The sequence below is a fragment of the Apus apus genome, chromosome 4 (assembly GCF_020740795.1).
Source record: "Apus apus isolate bApuApu2 chromosome 4, bApuApu2.pri.cur, whole genome shotgun sequence".
In the NCBI taxonomy this organism is placed as follows: domain Eukaryota; kingdom Metazoa; phylum Chordata; class Aves; order Apodiformes; family Apodidae; genus Apus; species Apus apus.
Genome location: NC_067285.1, coordinates 82,209,563 through 82,230,101, shown reverse-complemented (window position 1 = coordinate 82,230,101; position 20,539 = coordinate 82,209,563). Strand labels below are relative to the sequence as shown.

At 41.0% G+C, this 20,539-nt stretch overlaps 2 protein-coding genes across 9 annotated transcripts; one reads left to right on the top strand and one right to left on the bottom strand.

Annotated features, from left to right (window-relative positions):
- The first annotated feature begins 306 nt into the window (after nucleotides 1-306).
- UFSP2 (UFM1 specific peptidase 2) lies at nucleotides 307-16,834 on the top strand. 5 transcript variants are annotated; one of them, XM_051618197.1, is made up of 13 exons: nucleotides 307-370; nucleotides 887-1,007; nucleotides 1,901-1,979; nucleotides 3,468-3,648; nucleotides 3,729-3,795; nucleotides 4,122-4,282; nucleotides 5,083-5,275; nucleotides 6,726-6,872; nucleotides 7,341-7,505; nucleotides 8,838-8,962; nucleotides 11,094-11,170; nucleotides 12,633-12,757; nucleotides 14,174-16,834. In XM_051618197.1, exons 3-13 carry the CDS (start codon nucleotides 1,916-1,918, stop codon nucleotides 14,258-14,260), a joined length of 1,392 nt encoding a protein of 463 aa, XP_051474157.1. In that variant the 5' UTR covers nucleotides 307-370; nucleotides 887-1,007; nucleotides 1,901-1,915; the 3' UTR covers nucleotides 14,261-16,834. The 5 variants fall into 5 exon arrangements, 3 of the variants coding, with proteins under 3 accessions (XP_051474157.1, XP_051474158.1, XP_051474159.1); XM_051618198.1 differs by having other exon boundaries at nucleotides 324-370; nucleotides 946-1,007; XR_007889382.1 differs by lacking the exons at nucleotides 307-370; nucleotides 14,174-16,834 and adding an exon at nucleotides 12,137-12,431 and having other exon boundaries at nucleotides 487-1,007; nucleotides 12,633-12,710.
- ANKRD37 (ankyrin repeat domain 37) lies at nucleotides 14,774-19,261 on the bottom strand. Of its 4 annotated transcripts, none has more exons than XM_051618200.1 (5): nucleotides 19,199-19,261; nucleotides 16,889-17,041; nucleotides 16,082-16,173; nucleotides 15,348-15,577; nucleotides 14,774-15,009 (listed from the first exon to the last, which is right to left on the bottom strand). In XM_051618200.1, exons 1-5 carry the CDS (start codon nucleotides 19,235-19,237, stop codon nucleotides 14,975-14,977), a joined length of 549 nt encoding a protein of 182 aa, XP_051474160.1. In that variant the 5' UTR covers nucleotides 19,238-19,261; the 3' UTR covers nucleotides 14,774-14,974. The 4 variants fall into 4 exon arrangements, with proteins under 4 accessions (XP_051474160.1, XP_051474162.1, XP_051474161.1 ...); XM_051618202.1 differs by having other exon boundaries at nucleotides 19,220-19,261; XM_051618201.1 differs by lacking the exon at nucleotides 19,199-19,261 and adding an exon at nucleotides 17,329-17,533.
- Nucleotides 19,262-20,539: the final 1,278 nt, after the last annotated feature.

The window sequence follows — 20,539 nt, the reverse complement described above, 5'->3', positions numbered from 1 at the left end:
GGGGGGCGGCCCCGCAGCGCCCGCGCTCTGTTGCTGCCGGTTGCCCCGGTGCCGGGAGAGCCCAACAGGGGGCGCGGGAACCTCTCCCGCCACACACGCCGCCTCCCCGCCCCCGCCCCGCAGTGGCACGGCCCAGGGCGCCCGCGCTGCGCAGCACGGCGGGGCGGGGCGGGGCGGGGCGGGGGGGCACCCGCGGCTGCGTGGATCAGGCCGCTCGCTCCTGCCGGGGCGCGAGCGCGCGTGCGCCGGCTGGGGTGGGGGAACCGGGATGCGGGCGTGCGCGTGCGCGATGCGGGCGTGCGCGTGCGCGATGCGGGCGTGCGCGTGCGCGATGCGGGCGTGCGCGGCCCCCGCGGCGCTGAGGGACGTGGTGAGTCCGCCCCTCCCGGGGCGCGCGGCGCGGGGATCCGGCCTCAGCGGGGCGGGGGCTCGTCCTGCGGGGCCCCCGCTGCTGCCTCCGGCCAGCGGGGCGGCCGGGGCCGGGGCCGTCCTGCCCGCCGGCGGGTGGGTGCTCCGCCGCGGCGCTTGGGCCTCCAGCCGCCCCCGGCGCCTCGAGGGGAGGCGTGGAAGCCCCTGGGGCAGCGCGGGGTGCGAGGTTCCCCCGGCGGGGGCCTTGGGGGGCTCAGGCTGCAGCGTCCGTCGGGTGGGAAGCGCTTTTCGTCCTTAGCAGCTGCTAGCGAAAGGCGGAATCCGGTCGTACTCCTTTCGCAGAGCTCTGCTCCCGTTCGTGACCGGGAATTTCAGGCACTGCCGTCTTGCCTTATTCTTGGAGTGAAGTTTGGCGCCCCAGAATTACGGAAACATGAATATCCTTTGGCCAGAGCTAAAAGTGTAGATGCTTGTATTTTCATCAGCCATGCATATGTTCTTTTATATTTCTGCTTAGAATACTTTCGATGGAAGGAAAACCAGTCCTATGTTTTGATTCTTTTATTTCACGAATAGTGATAGCAGTGATATCGTTGCACCTGGAAGTTTCCCATACCTTTTAAGCAAACAGTTAAAGGGTAAGTCTTTCCAAAGGGTTTGAGTGCAATTATATTTACAGGGTCTTGGTGGGTTTTTTAGAGAGATTTAGGTTGTGAAGCATTTATTTTGTGGACTGTTAGACTGAGCAATACCCACCGTCTTCTGAGCTGTCACCCTTTGTTCCTCTCTGTACTTGCACAACTGTTGTTGTGATGCTACGTTGAACTTGACCCGGAATTGATCTGGCTGAAAAAGTTTCCTCTCAATAAAAAGGTAGTTTTCCACCTGGATGAGTTCTTTGTTGAAGTTCATGTGAAAATGTCTGCAGCAAGCAGTTGTGGGAACACAAAGCAGGGACTTTGGAAGGGCAAAGAAGCAACTGGGTGCTGTCTGTGCTGACACACAGCACAGCTCTTCTGTCAGATGTAGATCTCAGCCTCGGTTCTAGAGGTTGTGGCCCCCTTTTCTTTCCCTGAAGCTGTGATTTCCTAACCAAGATGAATGCACGTTTTCAGATGTGTGTAATTACCTGTCTGCTCTAATGCTCAGAGCAGTCCTTGGTTTACTTGAATTGGAAGATGACTCATAAGATGGGAAAAATGACATTTGGATTGAAACAATGAGAAATTATTACATTTTACCCAAAAATCTTTCTAAATGGGCAAAATATAGAACTAAGACTTTCTAGTTTAGGTAGGAAATGTGGTTTAAGAATTTGTGTTTGTAGCAGCACCCAGGTAATTGCGGTACTGGCTCCAGCAGCTTAGTGCTGCTGTGGCACTCAGGTCCCAGTTTATTCATTGGCCTTTCATACCCTGAGCCACTGCAGTAATTACTGATGTGCTTACACACTGTCATATAATAACAATTGTAACTTGAGAGAAAGCATGTTGAAACAGCTCCTCAATTTCACTGCTTTTTTTCTTCTTAGGTAATTCTGGAAGCTATGGACATACTCTTTAGAATAAGAGGAGGATTGGATCTTGCATTTCAGATAGCAACTACTGATGGTGTGTCTATAAGACTATAGTAGATTTCTTAACGTTAAAATAAATAACCTTTTATTAACTAACTGGTTATGTTTATTTTCTTGACATATTGCTGGAAGTGCTTATTCCCAAACCTGTAAAGATTAAAGCAAAATATGTTATTCTTTACCTCCATTGAGATTCTGGTAGTCTTTTTTCATCATTTGTTATGTTTTAATGTTAAGCTTAAACTGCCTAAGTGAACGTTAGGTCATTTTATTTACGTATTTTTCCTACTTACAAACACGGTATTGTGATCACTTTTCAGTTTGAATCCAGAGTTGACTCTGAAATTCTAAGCGAACAGAGAAAAACTTAATGACAATGAATTTGTTTATACAGGATTACATTAATAATGTCATTTTGAGATTGTGGTCCAGTCTTTCTGGAGCAGTAGAGAAGATGAGCAAGCTAACTAGTTACTCAACTGAACTTAGGTGGGACTGGGTATTGTAATTCCATGTGATAACAAGGGACTAGACCATATGGCATTAAGAGCCTACTCTAGTCTCACATTTTTACAGTAATGTAGCATTCATTTCTGAAAGTCTGCTCAAGGCTGTCACTGGCCATGGAGATTTTTCTTTTGAAGGAAATTCAGCTAAATGTATTAGGTTTTGTTTGATTTTTCTAATACTGTAGATTTTACAGACTTCTAGTGCAAAAGTCAACTAATAGTGGCCAAATCTAAGTTAAAGCATTAAAGAAATACAATTCAGCATAGTCTTTGATGGCTTGTTAGGCTTTGTATAACTTGTTGCATTAAAAGTAATGGTTTGTAATCTCCCCACTGAGGAAAACAATGCTGGTTATGTGCAAAAGTTTCTCTGTCACATCTAGTACTGGTTCAGGTTGAAAGAAGGGGGTGAAACCTAAGAAGTCAAAACAAGCTCTGAAAGACAACTGGTAATAAAGATTCAGGCTCACCAGAGTGTGGCTTATGGTTATACGTTTATGTTGGCCAAAATTTTGTCTGCAACTGGAGTGTAGGCCCTGCTTTTCCAAAAATTTAGTATGACTTTCGTTTGTATTTCTGAATAATGGTAAGAAGTCAGAAACATGGGACTCAAAATTTTTTCCAGGATTTACTCAAAAGACTTAAATACAACCATATGCAGAAGTTTTTCTGTATGTAGAAGTTCATTTGCAGCTGCTGGCTTGGTTAAGAGTTATTGATGTATCAACTGCAGTGCAGGTTTTTCTTCTGTCATTTGTTCAGCTCTTTCTATTTGGCAGCATCTGAGAGAAACTGCTTTTGTTCAAGCAGGTGTGAGTTTGAATATCTGAGACAGACCAGCTAAGTGAAATCTTATCTCAGTTTTTGTTGATATAGCCAATTTTCTCATTGTAACATCACTTAGGTTTTTATTCCAAGTCAAAACGTATTCATTTAAAAATAAAATAAATCCCAGTAGCTGTAACAAAAGTGAGGGAATTTTCTAGGCTAATTGTTTCTTTATTGTGTTTCAGAGGCATCAACAAAAAAGGCATTAGGATATGTTTTCAGCGATCTTGCAAATAAACTGTCCTCGGATGTTCTTGTATTAAGAATTTGCCACAGTTCGCTCTATGTGTGGCCTAACAGTGGTATGAACACTGTTCCAGAGCTGACTGATGATTCTGCTTGCAAGGAGATAAGACGATTTATACAGTGAGTATGTTTAAATTATTTTTTTTAAAAAAGCAATTAATTTCATCTTACAGAAATTTCTCTTTCTGTTGATACTTCAGATTTGATCCAGATGATGAGACCAAACGAAAGCTTGGCAAAAAAAAGGATAGAAAGTTACAAGATACGGTATGTGCCTCACCACACAGATAAATTATATAAGAAAACCTATCATTTCAACATTTTTAGGTCTGTTCTCACTAGGCTGTTCTGAACATCAGTAAATATTGATATAATTTAAAAGAATCCTTTGAAAGTCGTTGAGATTCAGTGTGAATGCAGAGATCCAGCTACAGTAGATCAGCATGTGGAAGTGTCTCTTTAACATTACTAAGCTTCTTTTTTAACTCAAGTATTTCATTATGGAATTTGATACCAAGTATCTAGTTAGTCTTACTTTTGCCTTCTTGGTGCACGTGCTTTTGGAGATATACTACTGATGTCTTTATTCTTAGCAGCAGCAGATAGTCAATATAGACCTCATGTTGGAAATGACATCTTCATTACCTGCTTTGGCTCCAGTCATTGAGAGGGAAAATAAGGAACACCACTACATTAACATGACGTTACCAGTTGATGTTGTTGTATCTGTTTCTCCAGAAGAAACATGGGGAAAGTAAGTGTTATCCTGAACTTGTAATTTTTCAGCTTAGTTTCCGCTTTTTCTTGACATAAGGAAGGTAAGCTATATCATTAATCAGTTTAGTGGAGTACCATATAGTATTTTTGTAATGGAGTTTAACTGTGTAAATAATAAAAGCTCATGTAGATTGCTGTTAAGTGCAGTAATCATGAGACACAATCCTTGTGCTAGCTACAAAAAATTATTTTATCAGTGTCTGGTAGATTTGATAGCTTGTAACCATAGCTTAGCAAGGAATTGAGAAAGTCAAGAAAATGTTTTTAAAAAATTATTGGAAGTATGTGAGTGTGTATAAAAGTGTGAGTTAGGATGTATATGATGAGTCTTTGTAACCTTAGTGCTGTGTCAGTGGCTGCAGCTGCGTAGGTGAATGTGGAAAACATTACAGTCTTCCTCTGTATTTTTTCCCTGCCTTTTATCCATAGGCTTTTACTCCAAAGAATGCTAAATGGGATAGATAAAATGTAATAAAACCCCCATGTAGTCAAATATTTAACTTTTCTTTTGGCATATGCTCCGAATGGTTGTGTTTCTGATACAAGACCAGAATACCTGCACTTTGGAGGGTTGAGTCACTAGGGTCATTTCTGTATGCAGACCTGCTTTGAGTAAAGCAGAGGGAGGTTCTCTCTGTCTGCGAGTGAAGCATGGAAGTTGTAAGCTCATCAGACCAGCTGCAAATATGTGTATATTTTTGTAACTATCAGAGCTATGGGAGGAAAGGTCCATCATCATTGTTCTACTTCTTAAATATTCTCCCTTTCACTTTGCAGGGTACAAAATCTCCTGGTGAAAGCAATTCACAGGCAATTAACTGACATGGAGAGATGTATCATGAAATACATGAAGGGAACATCAATTGTCGTACCAGAACAATTTCATTTTATGTTACCAGGGAAAAATGATCTTGTAACCATCTCATATCCTATAGGTATTCCAGATGATCAACTGGAAAGTTACAGAAAGGTAAAGCCAACAAATGCAAGCAGAGCCTAATTTTTAAAAAATATTTTATTATTATTCTTTTAACTGAAGTCGTGATAAAGCTTTTAGCTGATGTAAATATTGGCATGTACTGCTATTTTTTAAATTTATTTTTATTATAATTGAAACAGTGTACTGAATGTGGGAGCTTGATTTACTAGAAGCTATTTTGTAAAAAGCACCAGATTTCATATTTGTAAGGAAACAAAAGAAATTTTAAAGCTACACAGGGTTCGGCTTAGATAGGTTTTATCTAAATTATACTTCTGATACTGTATTCTTTGAATTTCTTCATTTCAGTGGTAGAACATCAGATTACTTGTAGCATGTTACTACTTTCATGCTTTAACACTGTCCTGGGAAGGTCAGGGCTGGGGTTATTTTGCTTGTTTTGGTTTCTTGGGGTTATGTGTTGCTGGGTTTTTTGTTTGTTTAGGGGAGGGCAGTTCTTTGTGACTTACAGCTGACCAGCCTCAGCTAGCTTTTGTTTGTTTTTTGCCTCCTGGGTTGGGACATATAGAAAAAGGAATATTGATGTGATGGGAAAATGTTCTGAGCTGGCAGTCCTCTCAGATTGAGATGTGTACCTGGCAGATACCAGTTCAGGTCACAGTTACACAGTGGGAGTTGCTGCTGCCTTAGAGGTGTAGAAGCCATGGGGATTTTTCAGTTTCTTCTTCCATGAGAAGCATTACTGGGTATATAAAACCTCATCTGTTCCTTGTACTTGCAGAGGCCTGGGGCATGGTGACACATTAAAGTCTTGCCTATTTTCTGTATTGTGTTCACTCTTTTCCATTGACTGCTAGGTGTTACTGTAGCTAATGTTCAGTGTTGGGTCATTTATTACCTGTGTTGCACACATTATCCTAGCTGGTCTTTTCGCGTCTGTCACTCCTAAGCTCTGCGAATTAAGACAATGTATCTCTTTAAATGTGGCTGCTGTGCTGTAAACAGTGCTTAAGAGATACAGAAGTAGTCTGAATCTGCTTAAACCATAAGCTCAGTATCTTCACTTTGTCTCAATATGTAGTAATTGCATGTCTTGAGTATTAGTGAACATAAAAATTCAGAGTGTGTACATCTACACTGCTACATAGATAAAACTGTAATTTTTTTCTGTTATGGTGTATTTTACTGTACTTTCCTAAGATACTTGTCACTCATGGTATCTTCAGCGGGGCTCCAGTGGCAGGTGTTATTTAACAGGTCTGCATAAAATAGTGGGTCCTTTAGATAGGAGGTAAGCCTGCCGGAGCTGCCTTGGAGAGGTGAGATCTCATAGTAAACATACATGTTGAATATTAATATATTAAAATCTGCTTAATTAAATTTACTAAACTATATTCTTAAAATCGTTAATGTTTCTATTGCTATTTACAATGTGTTTTTTTAAATTGTGCTCTTTACTTTTATTCTAACTTACATGTAGGAATTACATGGGTTATTCAGTCTGCCTTGTGACAGACCATATTTCAAGAGAGCAAATGCTTATCACTTTCCAGATGAACCATATAAAGATGGCTATCTAAGAAATCCACATTTACATCTTAATGCACCTGGTACAGAGTCTGGAATGGTAAGTTTGAACTCAAACATTTGTAAGAAAGTTTTGTTTGTTGTTTTTTTGTTGTGGTTTGTGGGTTTTTTCTTGAGAGTTGTTAAAGGAAGTAATTTAGACCGTCAATATTGTACAGATGAGAGAGAGCCAAGTAACAGACTTGGCTTTTTAAGCAAAAGGGATTCTCTGCTCAAAATGGCATTGCTTTAGCCCTGTTTGTCCCAAAGAAATTGCCTTTTTGTGGAAAAGGGTGTGCATGTTTTTAGTGTGTATCTTGACTTTTTCTCAAAATGAGGATAAGAATGGATAAGTTTAGGACACAAAAAACAGGAAGAATAATCATGTGTGAATAACAACCTTCCCTTCTTCTAAAGGCTGGCAATCCCCAACTGAAAGCTTTTCCAGTGCAAGTGACAAGTCATATAACTTCTCTGAAAACTGAGGCAAGTGTAATCAGATGCACTTCTATTCTCTCATTCTGTGCAGGTTTACTTAGTCCATGGTGTATATAGTTACCACCACTATATGCAGGATCGGATTGACGACAGTGGTTGGGGCTGTGCGTATCGGTCTTTGCAGACCATCTGTTCTTGGTTCAAGCACCAAGGTTACATTGATGCACCTGTACCAACACATAAGGAAATTCAACAGGTACACAACATTGAAGCAGATGAATTTTGTTATGCATATTTGTCTAGAAAAGTTTGTATTGGTTATTTTTTAAATACCAAGTTAATATATTTTGGACTTCAGATTTGTGTGGTATTTTTAATGTATCTCTTAAATTAAACTATAGTATTTCTGAGTTACTATTTTTAGCAAGTTTATTATAGGAGGTCTGTCTCCAAATGTTTATCATTGTCTGGTGACATTATCTGTACAAGTAAGATTCTTTAAAATAGTAATCTAAGTATTTCCTTGGGTTAATGTTCTATTGGAAGCTTAGATTATGACATTTTTTACTGGTTTTGCCAAATGAAAGAAAGCAAAGAACCCAATGTGTCATGTTAAAATAAATTTTTAAATTGTTTTTTGTCTTCAGTGACAGCTGGTTTAGTCTCTAGATGCTATGCATGTATTTACTGTTTTCTTTTGCAAGTTTGCCTTTGAGAGTAGAGGGCTTTCCCTGTTTCCTGAACTCTGCTTCATTGTTTCTTCTATTGTGTGTTCAAATGCATACCTGAATACCTTCATTTCTGGTCATGCACTGAAGAAAAACTGTAGGCTTGGGTAGCTAATACTGTATGCCTAGCAAGAAATACTGCAATTATCTTCAGACTTCTAAAACTAATTCTTTGTGTTATATTTATTTACTGAATATTTTTAGCAAAGTTTGATTCAGCCCATAAAACAACTTTGATGTTTAGCAGGGATATTAGTACTAAAGTTAAAACTGAATTTCCTGAGCATTTCTCAGTCCACATCTGAGAGCAACTGAAGTCCATGCACTCCTGAAGTATTTTTAGGCATTTGGGGGAGGGTAGTAGCCTTTGGGAGACTTTGTGGGCAGAAGAGGCCCCTTTCAAGTGCTGCATGTAACATGTAAGCCTCAGAATGGAGAAGCGTCTAAAATAAATCACAACCCTCAGTGTATTTCAGTGGCCTCTTCCTCAGAGCACCATTTTATGGATCCTTTTCAGAGATGCTTTCAGCAGGAATCCAGATAGTTCAGTCTGTGAAGTGGATTCTGCAGTAGAAATTATGCACTCCATTATTAGACAGCTGAGTGCTCGCCATCCCAGCTTGAAATCTGGGACCTGGGGTTATATATGCTTGTAGGCATACTGTCTGTGTTAGTGTTCAAGTGACATTTCCAAAACAGAACCATGATGAATGAATTTGACATCCATTTGTCTGGTTTTGACCAGCTAGGTTCAAAACATGTTCCATATACATAAACCAACTTTACTCACAGGAAGTGGTGGAATTGCCTACTCTAGGTTGTTGACTTTTTTTTTCATTCTTCCTCATGATGTTGCAAAGGCACTGGTTGATGCTGGAGACAAGCCTGCAGCATTTGTTGGGTCGCGGCAATGGATTGGTTCCATTGAGGTACAGCTGGTTTTGAATCAGCTTTTTGGAATAACATCAAGAATACTATTTGTAAGGTAAGAATCAGTACCTCTTTAATAGCTCAGTAAACGTTAATAAGACTGAGTGCCTTAAAATGCAACTTCTAGTACGTGGGATAAAGGTTGGACCAGATGATCCCCGAGGTCCCTTTCAACCTGGCATTCTGTGATTCTAAGATAATAGAGACAGTAATCTTTTAGGGATTCCTTGGTCGTAAACTCCATACTCCTGCCTTTGGTTGCACTAAGTGCTTACAAATGAAGGTGTTGCTAAAATTCTTGTGGGCTTGGGGTTCCAGTTTGCAGTTGCTATAAATTGCTTAACGATATACACACTGATGTGGAATTTGGCCTGTTCCTTTGAACCACAAACGTAACTTTTGAAGCAAGCACACAGTCTGGCAGTCAAAATTAACTGGATGCACACTGGCAGTAAATTATTAATGCATCCACAGAGCTAACCCATCAGTTTAGGGCTGAGGCAAACTACTGAGCAGCCTGGAAATAGTGTTCTCTTTTCTAGGTTTGTGTGATATATTAAAAAAAGAGAATTTGTTTCCTTTGTGACAATCTGATATTCTCATACACAATAAAGAACCCTACAAATACATTTAGGAGAAAAAAAATCATGTTCAGCATTGCCAGAAGTAAAATTACTGCATTTTTATCATTTAAGCGGACAAACAAAAATCCCTGAATGTTTTGGGATAAATACAATTGTGAAATAAATAATACATACTAACTTGGCATGTATGAAAATTCTAGTCAAATGACATACTACTTATGAGTTATGTTTATTTAGAGTAATTTCTACTGTAAATATTTTTAAAAGAGCATGTGACCATGGTGGTGGTGATTCTTAATGGTAGAAAAATAGTTCAGTTCTTCAATATTTTGTAAAGCTTTATACAGTTAATTTTAATCTTTTTTGTTCCAGAGCTTATATTTACAGATGGTCCACCTATTATTTATAGCAGCTGTGACAGGCTCTGCCAGTATGAAAGTTTTTATTCCTGCACATAAGAAAATAGAATAGATTCCTTTGTGAACTGGATAGAATTGCTCATAGTGCTGCTACAAGGGAGCACCAGTGTTTTTCAGGATTATGAAAAGCCAACATCACTCCCATGCCGAGAAGAACAAACGTCATGCAGCTTTTTCAGCTGGCCACTGGCAGTGGTCATTTTTGTCTTAGGCTTATTTCCAGCTAGCATCTCTAACTATTTATGGAAATAAGACTTCATAGCTTCACCAGCAACACTAGTACTGAATCAATTTCTGTAAATGCAGAGTTTCCCAGAGTTCCAGTTTAGTGTTCTGTCTGAATTTAATCCATCTCTCCAGGAAACCTGAGAAGCAGGCACACAGGCTTCTTTGGGTTTTCAAAAGGTTAACCACTATATGGAGAAATAGAAATGCAAGATATTGTTAATATTAGTATTCATTTCCTTGCCTAGCTTCTGTCACCACTTTTGGTGGTACTGTCAGTCTAGTAAGGGGAATGTGAGTCTCCATCTGACATGTCTTCAGCTTTGAATCCTAGAGTACGTGCATCTGTTGTGTGTGCGCCTCTCTTCTATGTAGGTTATTTTGTCTGTGGCTGGTCCCATAGTTGGAAAGGAAAGCAGGGAGATTTATAACAAAGCAAACTTAGTATTGCTGTGAACAGATTCCTGATGTTATTTGAGATTTGATTTTTAAAAGCCAGCTTGGGTCTGAGTAGAGTGCTTGCTTGTGAAAAGCTATCTTAAGAGCTGTCATTGTAAACACCTTTATCAATACCTTATTTTTGTTATCTTGATGAAGTTCCTTGCTTCAGACTCCTCCTTCCTCACAGATGTAGCCCGTTTGTTTTTCAACTACTTGGTGCGAGCTGTTGGGGCTTACCAGCTGTCCCTGCTCCTCTGGGAGACAAGCATGGGACACATTATAGAAGCTAAGTGCCTCCAGGTGCTCCAGTGGCAACAAGGCTTATAGCAGATTCATTGCCCCAACCAGAATCTGTTAAATTAAAAAAACTTATTTTCAGATTGTCCCAGGATTTTTACACAGAAAAAACCCTTAAGTCACTTTCTGATCAGTTACTATGCAGTTAACGAGTATAATAGATAATTAGAGAATTAAGCCTAGTGAGGATAAGAAATCTATTGTTGTTTTCCTTATCTAGCCAGGGTTCTGAACTAGCGTTGCAGGGAAGAGAGCTTGCTAATCATTTCAAGACTGAAGGAACTCCAGTTATGATTGGTAAGTGCTTGAGTATTGAAGAATGCCAGTGAAATTGTGGCCTCCATATGCTGAATTTCAATTTGAACTCATTCAGTTTACTGTACAGGAGTTACTCAAAGATGTAGATGAATGTAAAATGTTGCTTTTCCCAAGGGAGTCTCAAAACCTATACAATTTAGTCTAGCTGTTATCTTTTCACTCGGAATTTCTCCCAAGCTCAGTATTAAATATGGTAACAAAAGCTAATCAAAATGGTGTTCTTTGAAAGTGCTGTTAAAGTCAGAACTCGAGAGCTGACTTCTCTCCAGAGGAGCAGAGTTTTGTACAGCTCCCCAAAACTTCACATTATGGAAGAGTGGTGTTTATCTGGCGCTGAAGAGAAGGATATTATCCAAATTCTTTTTAAGACCAGTTTTAATAATATGAAACGTTGGTAACACAAGAAATGCCGTGCATGAGAAAGCTGTAACTTCAATTTCACTATTTCCAAGACAGCTGTGGTTTAGAAAATTAAGAATATTGAAAATATCCATTTCAGATGTAATAAGCAATTTTCGCAGTCTGTATTTCGCGCTCCATAAAGATAGTGTTACTCTCGCAAGTTAGAGGTACCAGAAGTGCAGATTTTCATATGAAATATTATTTACCTTTCAAAAGCAGCCTTTTTGTCTGAATTTCAAGAATTTAGAATCGTGTATTGAAAGATGTTTCCATCTGTAACTTACCCTTCACTGTAATGCTCTCCTGTGGATCAGTTTAGTTGTTGTTGGGAGGGCCGAGGTTAGGTTTTGGAGTGGGTTTGGGTGGTGGTGGTTTTTTGCTGGTGTTCTCTTATCGTTTTTGCAATTCCTGTCTTGTGTGGAGTCATTACTACATTATCCCAAGGATGTAAACTCCTCAGTTTTTATTCTTTTTATCTGAAAGAAACATGCTAGAGTGAACCTGTGTTCGGCTCATCAAAATATCCCCTTTCCCTGTTTGCAGGATAGAGAAAGAGGAGTAGTCAGAAGTTACAACTCTACTTCTGATATCCACTGATGGAACTTACTAGAAAACAGCAGGTGACCCCTATCCAGAAATTTGTTATTTCTGTTCTAATTTCAGTCCTTTTACAACCTGGAAGTTTTCCAGGTCCCTTTTCTACAGTTAAGTTTCTTCAAAGACAAAGTGAGCACAACCAATGTTGGAAATACTCTTTGCTTCATCTGGTGGAAGTGCTGAGGATTTAACCTGCCTTGTGACAATGGAAGGAATTTGGGAAGTAAATTCTGTAGTTGTAGTAAGTAAAGTAAAATAAGTAATCTTCCCTAGTTGTAGTAGAGATGTGTTGTTTTATAATGTGAAGAATCTTATGTAGGTCAGTTTCAGAATAATTTTGATAAACAGATCTGTTAGTAGAAAGTGTAGATGTACTTTTAGGCTTGTACATTTAGCTAATCTCACTGAAAAATTTTTAGCAATTTTTTTCCTTCTCTTTCAGGTGGAGGTGTTTTGGCTCACACAATACTAGGAGTGGCTTGGAATGAGATGACAGGGCACATAAAATATTTGATTCTAGACCCACATTACACTGGAGGAGAAGATTTGCACGTTATTTTGGAAAAGGTGAGGCGTGATGCACATTACATATATATATCTGCACATATGTATGTGTATACGTATATTTTGGCATTAAACAAATAATGTGCAGCCAAATACAAATTGTCCATTTTGTGACTTCTCCATTCCTTATGGAGGAAGTTCTGATCCCAGTTAACCTGCATGTATGCTACTTGTTAAGTTTCTGAAACTTAGTGTCTTAGGACATACATTGGAGCAGCAACTACATAAAGTTTAAGTACAAAGAACTGTTCTTTACTTTCTTTAGATTAAACCATCTCCCCACTTACCCAGTAGTATACATAATAAAAGTGTTTGGTATTTTGAATGGAACAGAAAAATGTGTTCAGCATGTAAAATGGTGTTTCTGAAACAGAGAAGGAAACTACTTGTTTAAAATTTGTGTTAAAAGTCCAGCACTAGGCATTCTCAAATCAAGCCTTGAACTAAGTTTAAAGGGCAGGTACTGAGCTGTTTTGAAAAATATGGGAAAACCCTAAAAGAAATAAAGGGTATGTGGTGTTATTTCTGTATTTGAAGCTACTAAAAGGGATGACACAGCACATTACAAAACAGTAAATGTAGGGCAGAAAAGTAAACTGTGAAACTGTGAAATAATCCTCTAAGTGTTAAGTAATCAGTTTATTCTCTTCTTCATATCAAATTGCAAATAGCAATGACTTCATGTAATTATTGGGTACTTTTGGGCCTAACTATAAAAGCTGTTGAAGAAACATTTTACTAGCCCTGTAATGATAGAGCTTGAAATGAATACAGAAAGACACAATTTCCAAAGAACACGTAGAACCAAAGGCTGTTACAGAGTGCTCAGGAATGGTCCAGGAGGATAGAATACATGCTGAACTCATTTCCTCATCAAAAGTGGCAGGGAAGAACTGAGGTAGACTGTTAAGTTTGTAGCTCTTCTTCAAAAACACCTCATATAATCATGTGGTACTCTGCAAACTTAAGAGCTTTGGCTGTTTTTCTGCTAAATCATGACCAACAGCACAGCTTCCTGTATCAGGAGCTCCATTTGGCTTTGCAGTATCAGCTATTAGTAAAGAAGGCAAGGATCCTTCAAGAGAAATGGAAACTGTGAGAATGATAAGAATTTCAGAGTAATGTTAGGCTCTCTGTAGCTGCAGAAGGTAGTGGGGAAAAAGAGATGCTGCTTTTTAGGAACTGAGCTGAGGTGGGGAGGGAGGAAGGGGGAGAGAGACTCTGCTATAAAGTGTCTTCCCTTATGACTTTCCAGGCATGTAGAGAACTTTCTGGAAATTGTGTATCATTGCATTCTATAGATATTTAAATCATACATCTTAGATTAGAATTACTAAAATAAAATAAATCCAGTAGCAGTATATAGGAAAAACAGGATTTGTAGCAGATTTAAATGCTATTTTGCTTTTTCTTGGACAGGGCTGGTGTGGTTGGAAGGGCCCGGACTTTTGGAACAAGGATGCTTACTATAATCTCTGTCTACCTCAACGACCAAAAACTATTTAAATTCCACTCTTATGCTGGAAGATGCTAAACTAGAATACTAGCTTAGATACAACTGTCTTGTTATTTATCAGAATAATGCTTTAAGTCAATCAAAACCCAGTTGAAATAGAAACGTTGCTTGAGTGATTTAAATTAAGAATATTTTTTTTTAAATGAAACCTCTAAAAGTAAGAGTTGTATGCTGTGAATTGTATTTGTTACATTTAATTAACAAATACTCTTTATTTTGGCTAGAATAAGTATATAGCATTTTTTATTATGCTAAAATTTTTACAGATTAAATGCCCAGTCCTTTTATTTTATGGAATTCTTTCTTGCCAAAAAGATGAACTGCCCTCTACCTTTCAGGTTTCATATAGCCAGGGGTGTTGTGCACTATGAATCACTTGAAAGGCTTTGCTGCTGGAACTGTTGGTAACAGCATTTTAGAAGAGGAGTGGGAGAAAACTGGCCATATGTACTGAATGTTATGAACTTTTTTCTTGTACTTACACAAAGAAAAACATGAGAGAATTGATTTTTCTATGCTCATTTATTTATAATTTTATGAATACCACTATTCTAGGAAAAAAAGTCTTCTGTAAGAAGTAAAAATAAATTAGCTTTCCTCCTTCTCAGAAGGAGACCATGTACCAGCATACATCCAGCTGCTTAGTGCACAGTCCAGTCATGTTTCTCCAGAATTTGGACTCCCCTTGATTTCATTTTGGCATTTCAAATTGCTTCTTTTGTCAGCAAGGAGTGAAGATCTGTCATACAAAAAACCAAGAGTAAGTCTGTGTCTAATGCCATCAAAACATGCTGTTAGTAAAGGCTGTCTTTGTGAGCAACTCTATCAGTAAAAGTACCTTCCATGTCTTTTTTTATCTCCCATATGTTAAAGTAGCCTGTTCACTGGCATTCCCATACACTGCCAATTTCTTACAAGACCATAAACTTAAATACCCGTGCAAGCTGATCCTTAGTAAAAGGCTTCTAAATCCAACTGCTACGTATCCAATGCCAAATGTATTTATTTAAAAGCCAGAAGTATTTTTTTTAAAAAGAAAAATATTCTGCATTGTAGCAAACCAATGATATTACACACCATCTGATCTCCTCCTCTTCCTGCTTATGGCTCTGCTAGTTTCACTTTCTTGTTTATGTGCAGGTGGATCCTCTCTCAGCAGGCCACATTTGTCACTTAGTGAGTGGACAGACTGTCCTCTCAGTTTCATTGTCTGAGTGTGCTGAACTGTGGTGAGGAACTTGGCACATTCCAGAAAGCCATAATCCAGTGCAAGATCTGCTGCTGTTTGTCCCCTGTTGTTGCACAAGCTGAAAAAAAGAATTAACATTAACCATTCAATTAAATTAGAATACCTATTATGAGCGAGAACTGGTCAAGATTAATGAAATGGTAACTATAGACAGAAGTAAAAAGAATCAATACTACGCAGACTTGCCAAGGGTAGCATGGGGATCTGCTTGCACAGAAGGCTGGTATTAAATGCAGTAAGGACTAGTTATTTTAAAATAAATTTTTCACCAGACTATGACTGGCTTAGTGTATCACAAAGGCAAGAGGAAGGTGAGCGCAGCCTTAGTCAGAATGGAAAATCTAACAAGAAGAGAACTTATTATCAGGAATATTATCCTAGTGGTTACTATGGTGGGCTTTATCATGGAACTAAACATCAGCATATGCCTTTTAATACTGCTCTTATGACTATAGTCAGACTAGATGTACAGTCTTAGTATGCACGCTGAACAAGTACTGTGTAAAATACACGTATCCTTTGACCCTGCTACTGAAATGACTATAAATGTAGCTCAACTTACTCAATTTTGGCATCACCAGCGACAAGGAGAGCAAGACATTCCAAACTCCCAACTTTGGCTGCTTTATGAATTGGGGCTTCTCCGAGGCAATCCTAAAACACAATTTATAAAATAAGTTATTAATAAGTTATTTGATGGGAGTAGGGTGAAGCTATCTTGTTCTCCAACATGACTGTTTACGAAGTGTTACTCTGTCTACTAGTTTGTTGCAAGCTGAGAGAGATTAAAGAAATACTGTAGTAAATTATACTCAGTAACTGCCATTAAATGTTAAGTGTATTTATCACAGCAAAGTAGAAATACTGTCCCATGCAATACTCACTGTTTAACCTTTACCTTCTAAAATATTATTTATATAGAATACACTCTGTACACTGATTAACAGCATCTTTCAGCACTGACCAGTGATTGCTGTGAACAACAATTTGCTGCTACCAGCTCAGAGGTATCAGCAAATTAAACTTTACACCTAAAGGAAAAATCCTTATGTTTACTGGTAAAAATTCAGAGGAAAAAGAAATACTTATTTGTGTAAGAGAATTAAGTTTGTTTTTTTTCCACTGCATGCAGCACTGTAAGTGTGAAAATTGCATCCTATGTAGCAGATGAAACAGCTAATGCAATATAGATAGGATTTCTGGTTCATGCTAGAATAAAATTACTCTAAAATAAGCAATCCCAGATACTTCATGCAATACAACTCTGTTTATAAAACCTCTCAAATAAAAATAAAATTTAATCATATAAATTGTATTTACTGACATGCCAGATTGTAAGTGGGAGGAAACAAAACTTAAGTATTTTTACCTGTTGGTTCAAATTTGCTCCTGTCTGCAGTTGCCAAAGTAGGAAAAAAGCTTCACCACCACAAGCAGCCAAGTGAGCTGGAGACTGACCAAAGGCATCTGCAGGTGCGTTCACACTCGTTCCTGCCTCGAACAGATTGCTGAAACCACCAGACTAGAATAAGCAAGATGGGGGGGGAGGAAAAAAAAGCACAGTTATTGCCAGTCTAACTCATGGCAAGCCTTAAGAACATGGAGCCTTTATGTTGCTTGAGAATGCCCCTTTCCACAGAGAAAAGCAATCCAAGCATGACTTGTTCGGCTTTTCATCTGGTAACCTGAAATACTGACCGACATCGGCAGTGCCCCAACGTCTGCAGCGGCAGCCCCGGGCAAGCTGCAGTGCACAGTTCGCTAAGACAAACGGCAGAATTTGGGACAAAGACCTTCCCCGCACCTCACCTCTGAACTGCAATCCAGCATCAACATCGCCTTCCTTTTGCTGAGCGCTCCGGGCTCTCACGGTTGCGGGGCGGTCGGCGCACGAAGCTGTCCCTGTGCACCGCCAGCTCGCCAGCTGTACCCGCAGCCCTGGCACGTACACCAAGAGCAGCCGCCCACAGCTGGCTCCCCGCGGGCGCTGCGGGGCGCGGGCCGGCGGCGCGGGGCTCGGGGCGGCCATGGCGAGCGGGGCGGCCCGGCACGTCCCTCACACACTCGCAGCCGCGGGGGAGGAGGGCGGGGAAGCCGTCCCCCCGGAGCAGCGACCGCACCCCCGCGGCTGGCACCCTCCCGAGAGAGACAAATAAACACATCAAATCCCTATGCATTCATTGCTGGGGATGCCTCTGCACGGACGCCAGAAACCCGCAGGAATTGTTTATGCAACTATAAAGACTCTTCTGAAAAGACACATTCAGAAGTAGCCTAATAGTCTTGGGTGACCCAAGAGGTGTTTTGTTGCGGTTTTTTTATAGACCTTTCATCCCCTACATGACCTCAGCAATTCACAGGTTTCAAACTGCAGCCGAGGAATCCCATCTTCCCAGCCTAACCACCTACACACACATCCTGCCAGCCACAGCTCTCCAGTTATATTAATTAGTTCTTGAGCTTCATGTCACATTTTGCTCACCTCATTAGTGCCAGCAAAACTCTTCTGCCTGTGAGTAACTGACACTTGTATTGGTTATAAACATACGCAACAATTCTGATCTATTTTTGTATGGCCCAGCCCAAGTGCACTGAAGGACAAGGCCTCCAGGCTACAGCTCTTTTGAAACATAACCCGCTAAAAATTCCTCTGCATTTTGTATCTCAGACCACACATCCTGCGTATTCACCAAGAAAATGACATTGGAAAAGCAGGTCCTAATGAATGTGTGCAAGTAACTGAAAAAACCACGGTGTGCTGTTGAATCTCACACCCTTCAGCATCAAAAGCAGCTGTGCAGCCCCAGTTTTAATTGCCTTTGCTGAAGGGTACCATTGCTTCACTCTGCCTGTTAAACCAAGTAATTAATTGATGCTTTTAAAAAAGTTTATTTTCCTGTAGACTTCAGGCTGTATCATCTACACAAAATGACGCAGGATGAGTTTTAGGTGAGGTTTTCTTGGCACTGATAGTCAGTTGGGACTGTTGGAAAACATCAAGTGGAGCCCACAGATTTAACCACACAAATCCGCAAGCGTTACTCTCTTGTTTTGGTTGCTGCCTCTGTCCCTGTAGCTATAGAAACAAATTACACTGCTAAAAATGGAAGGATGATAATCATCTGGGGAAAAAAAAAAAAAAAAAAAAAAAAAAAGCTGGGAATGCAGCTAAAGATTATTTTAAAAACTCCCTCACAGCATTTTGCTATTATATCCCTCTTTGTAAGCGAGATCACCAGAAGCTATCAACAGAAGTGGAAACAATCCTTTACATTTCAGGAGAAATCAGCGTCAAACAGCATCGTCCCTCAAATATCCTTCCAAGTTTTACATTACCTATATGGGAAAAACAAACTATGCTACAACAAACAGCTTCTGACCCCTGGCAGTAGAGCAGTCCCATTTGCCAGCCTGAAGTTTCATGGCCTACTGCCCTTTCAACTGAACTGCATTCGAAGTTTCTGTCGGTTTTGCATATAATCGCTTTCTGCAGAGCATTCTGGGCTTCTGCGTTTCATTTTCTACAGGAGTGGCCAGTAGGAGACAAGACGCCCGAGCAGCAGCCTGTCCCCATCCCATCAGGGCACGTTCCTGCCGCCTGGCACCGGCCAGCAGCTAGAAGCGTGACCTGCACAGCCCGCCAGGCTGACACACTGCCGCTCTCCTCCAGAAAACGGACCTGAACCCAAAGGGAAAGTACCAGCATTACTGTTTCCATCTTCCCTCCTCTGCTTTGCCGAAGGCTGTGGGATCCTCAGGGCGCTGCCTAGTGCTGCCCAAGCCCGAGCTGGGGGCTCCAGGACAGCAAGGAAGCCAGCCGCCCACCTCCAGCCGCCGGCCCCCCGAGCCACCGCCCCGCCCGGCGCCCCGGGGGGCCCGGCCCCAGCAGGGCCCGCTACCGAGCTCCCCACTCTCGGTTACCCGGCGGGGAGGGCCCACGTTCCCGCCGCCTGGCAGGCTCGGCCCCCGCTGCTCGGGGCCGCTCAGCGCAGGGGCGGGACGAAGCCGCGCAGCGGGGCCCTGCCCGGGCCTGCCCCGCCCGCCCCGGAGGCGCCGGGCGCGCAGCCGGGCTGCCCAGCCGGCCCGGCCCCGGCGGGGCCCGGTGCGAGCCGGCCCCTGGGGCTGCCCCGCCGCGCTGCTTCCCCGCAGGCGTTAGAGGTGTCTTCTGTGATATCCCCTCTTTTCTTCAGGTTAGCCACCTTAACGTTCACAAGCGTCTTCAGTGAACTTCTCCATGCCATCAAATAACCCCTTCTTTCCTCTTTTTATTAAAAAAAAAAAAGGGGGGGGGGGAACATCACCAGCTTGAGCTATTTAATCTGCTTATTGATGCTGTTCCATCTGGTTTGGGGCAAAACTCAGGTGAGTGTCTAAGCAGAGAACTGCAGTCGTGCTGCTTTATTTCCCAAGAGCAGAGGAGCTGTTGGTGCAGAGAAGGGCAGGTGGAGATCCTCCGGCACGCTTTCTGAAAGGAAAACTGTACCACAAAGACGTGTTTTCCTTTATTATAAAGCTGACCATTGTCAGTAACATTTCAGTGGAAAAAGAGAAACCTTAAAGAAAACTACAAGAGATGTTTCTGCCTGTTGTTTTGGGTTTTGGTTTTGTTTTTTTTTTTTCATATAAAGCACCAGGTGTTCCTCCTAAATACATTTTTTCCTACACTTTCCCAAAGCATCTATGAGTGTCTTCCAGTTCCTCCTGATCTCCAAATCACCAGATAAATAAGCTGTGGGGAATGGTCCATCTTCTCTCCCCCACATAAGACTAAACAAAATGCCCTTCAAGCCAGCAAAGCAAGAGTGGCATCTTTTTGCTGATTTAGCCAAGGCCGGACTGGAACAGGCCCCTTGCTCTACCAGGTAAGTCCACAGCAAGAAAAGAGCATAAGGGTTATGAAACTGGCAGCAAAATGGACAACAGGTTAAAGATGCCTCTGACAGAGCACGTACCTGGCCAGTGCTAACTGGCTAATTTGAAGAGTAGTACCTTCTCGAACAGTGATTTCTGATCTACAAGA

Excerpts from the sequence above, each read along its gene's own strand:
- UFSP2 (XM_051618197.1), top strand. The coding sequence starts at position 1,916 with ATGGACATACTCTTTAGAATAAGAGGAGGATTGGATCTTGCATTTCAG. Across the intron at positions 6,873-7,340 it reads CTGGTACAGAGTCTGGAATG|GTTTACTTAGTCCATGGTGT; the intron begins GTAAGTTTGAAC and ends CATTCTGTGCAG. Across the intron at positions 8,963-11,093 it reads TCAAGAATACTATTTGTAAG|CCAGGGTTCTGAACTAGCGT; the intron begins GTAAGAATCAGT and ends TTCCTTATCTAG.
- ANKRD37 (XM_051618200.1), bottom strand. The coding sequence starts at position 19,237 with ATGGAAACAGTAATGCTGGTACTTTCCCTTTGGGTTCAG. Across the intron at positions 17,042-19,198 it reads TACTTTCCCTTTGGGTTCAG|TCTGGTGGTTTCAGCAATCT; the intron begins GTCCGTTTTCTG and ends TGCTTATTCTAG. Across the intron at positions 15,578-16,081 it reads GCTGGTGATGCCAAAATTGA|CTTGTGCAACAACAGGGGAC; the intron begins GTAAGTTGAGCT and ends TCTTTTTTTCAG.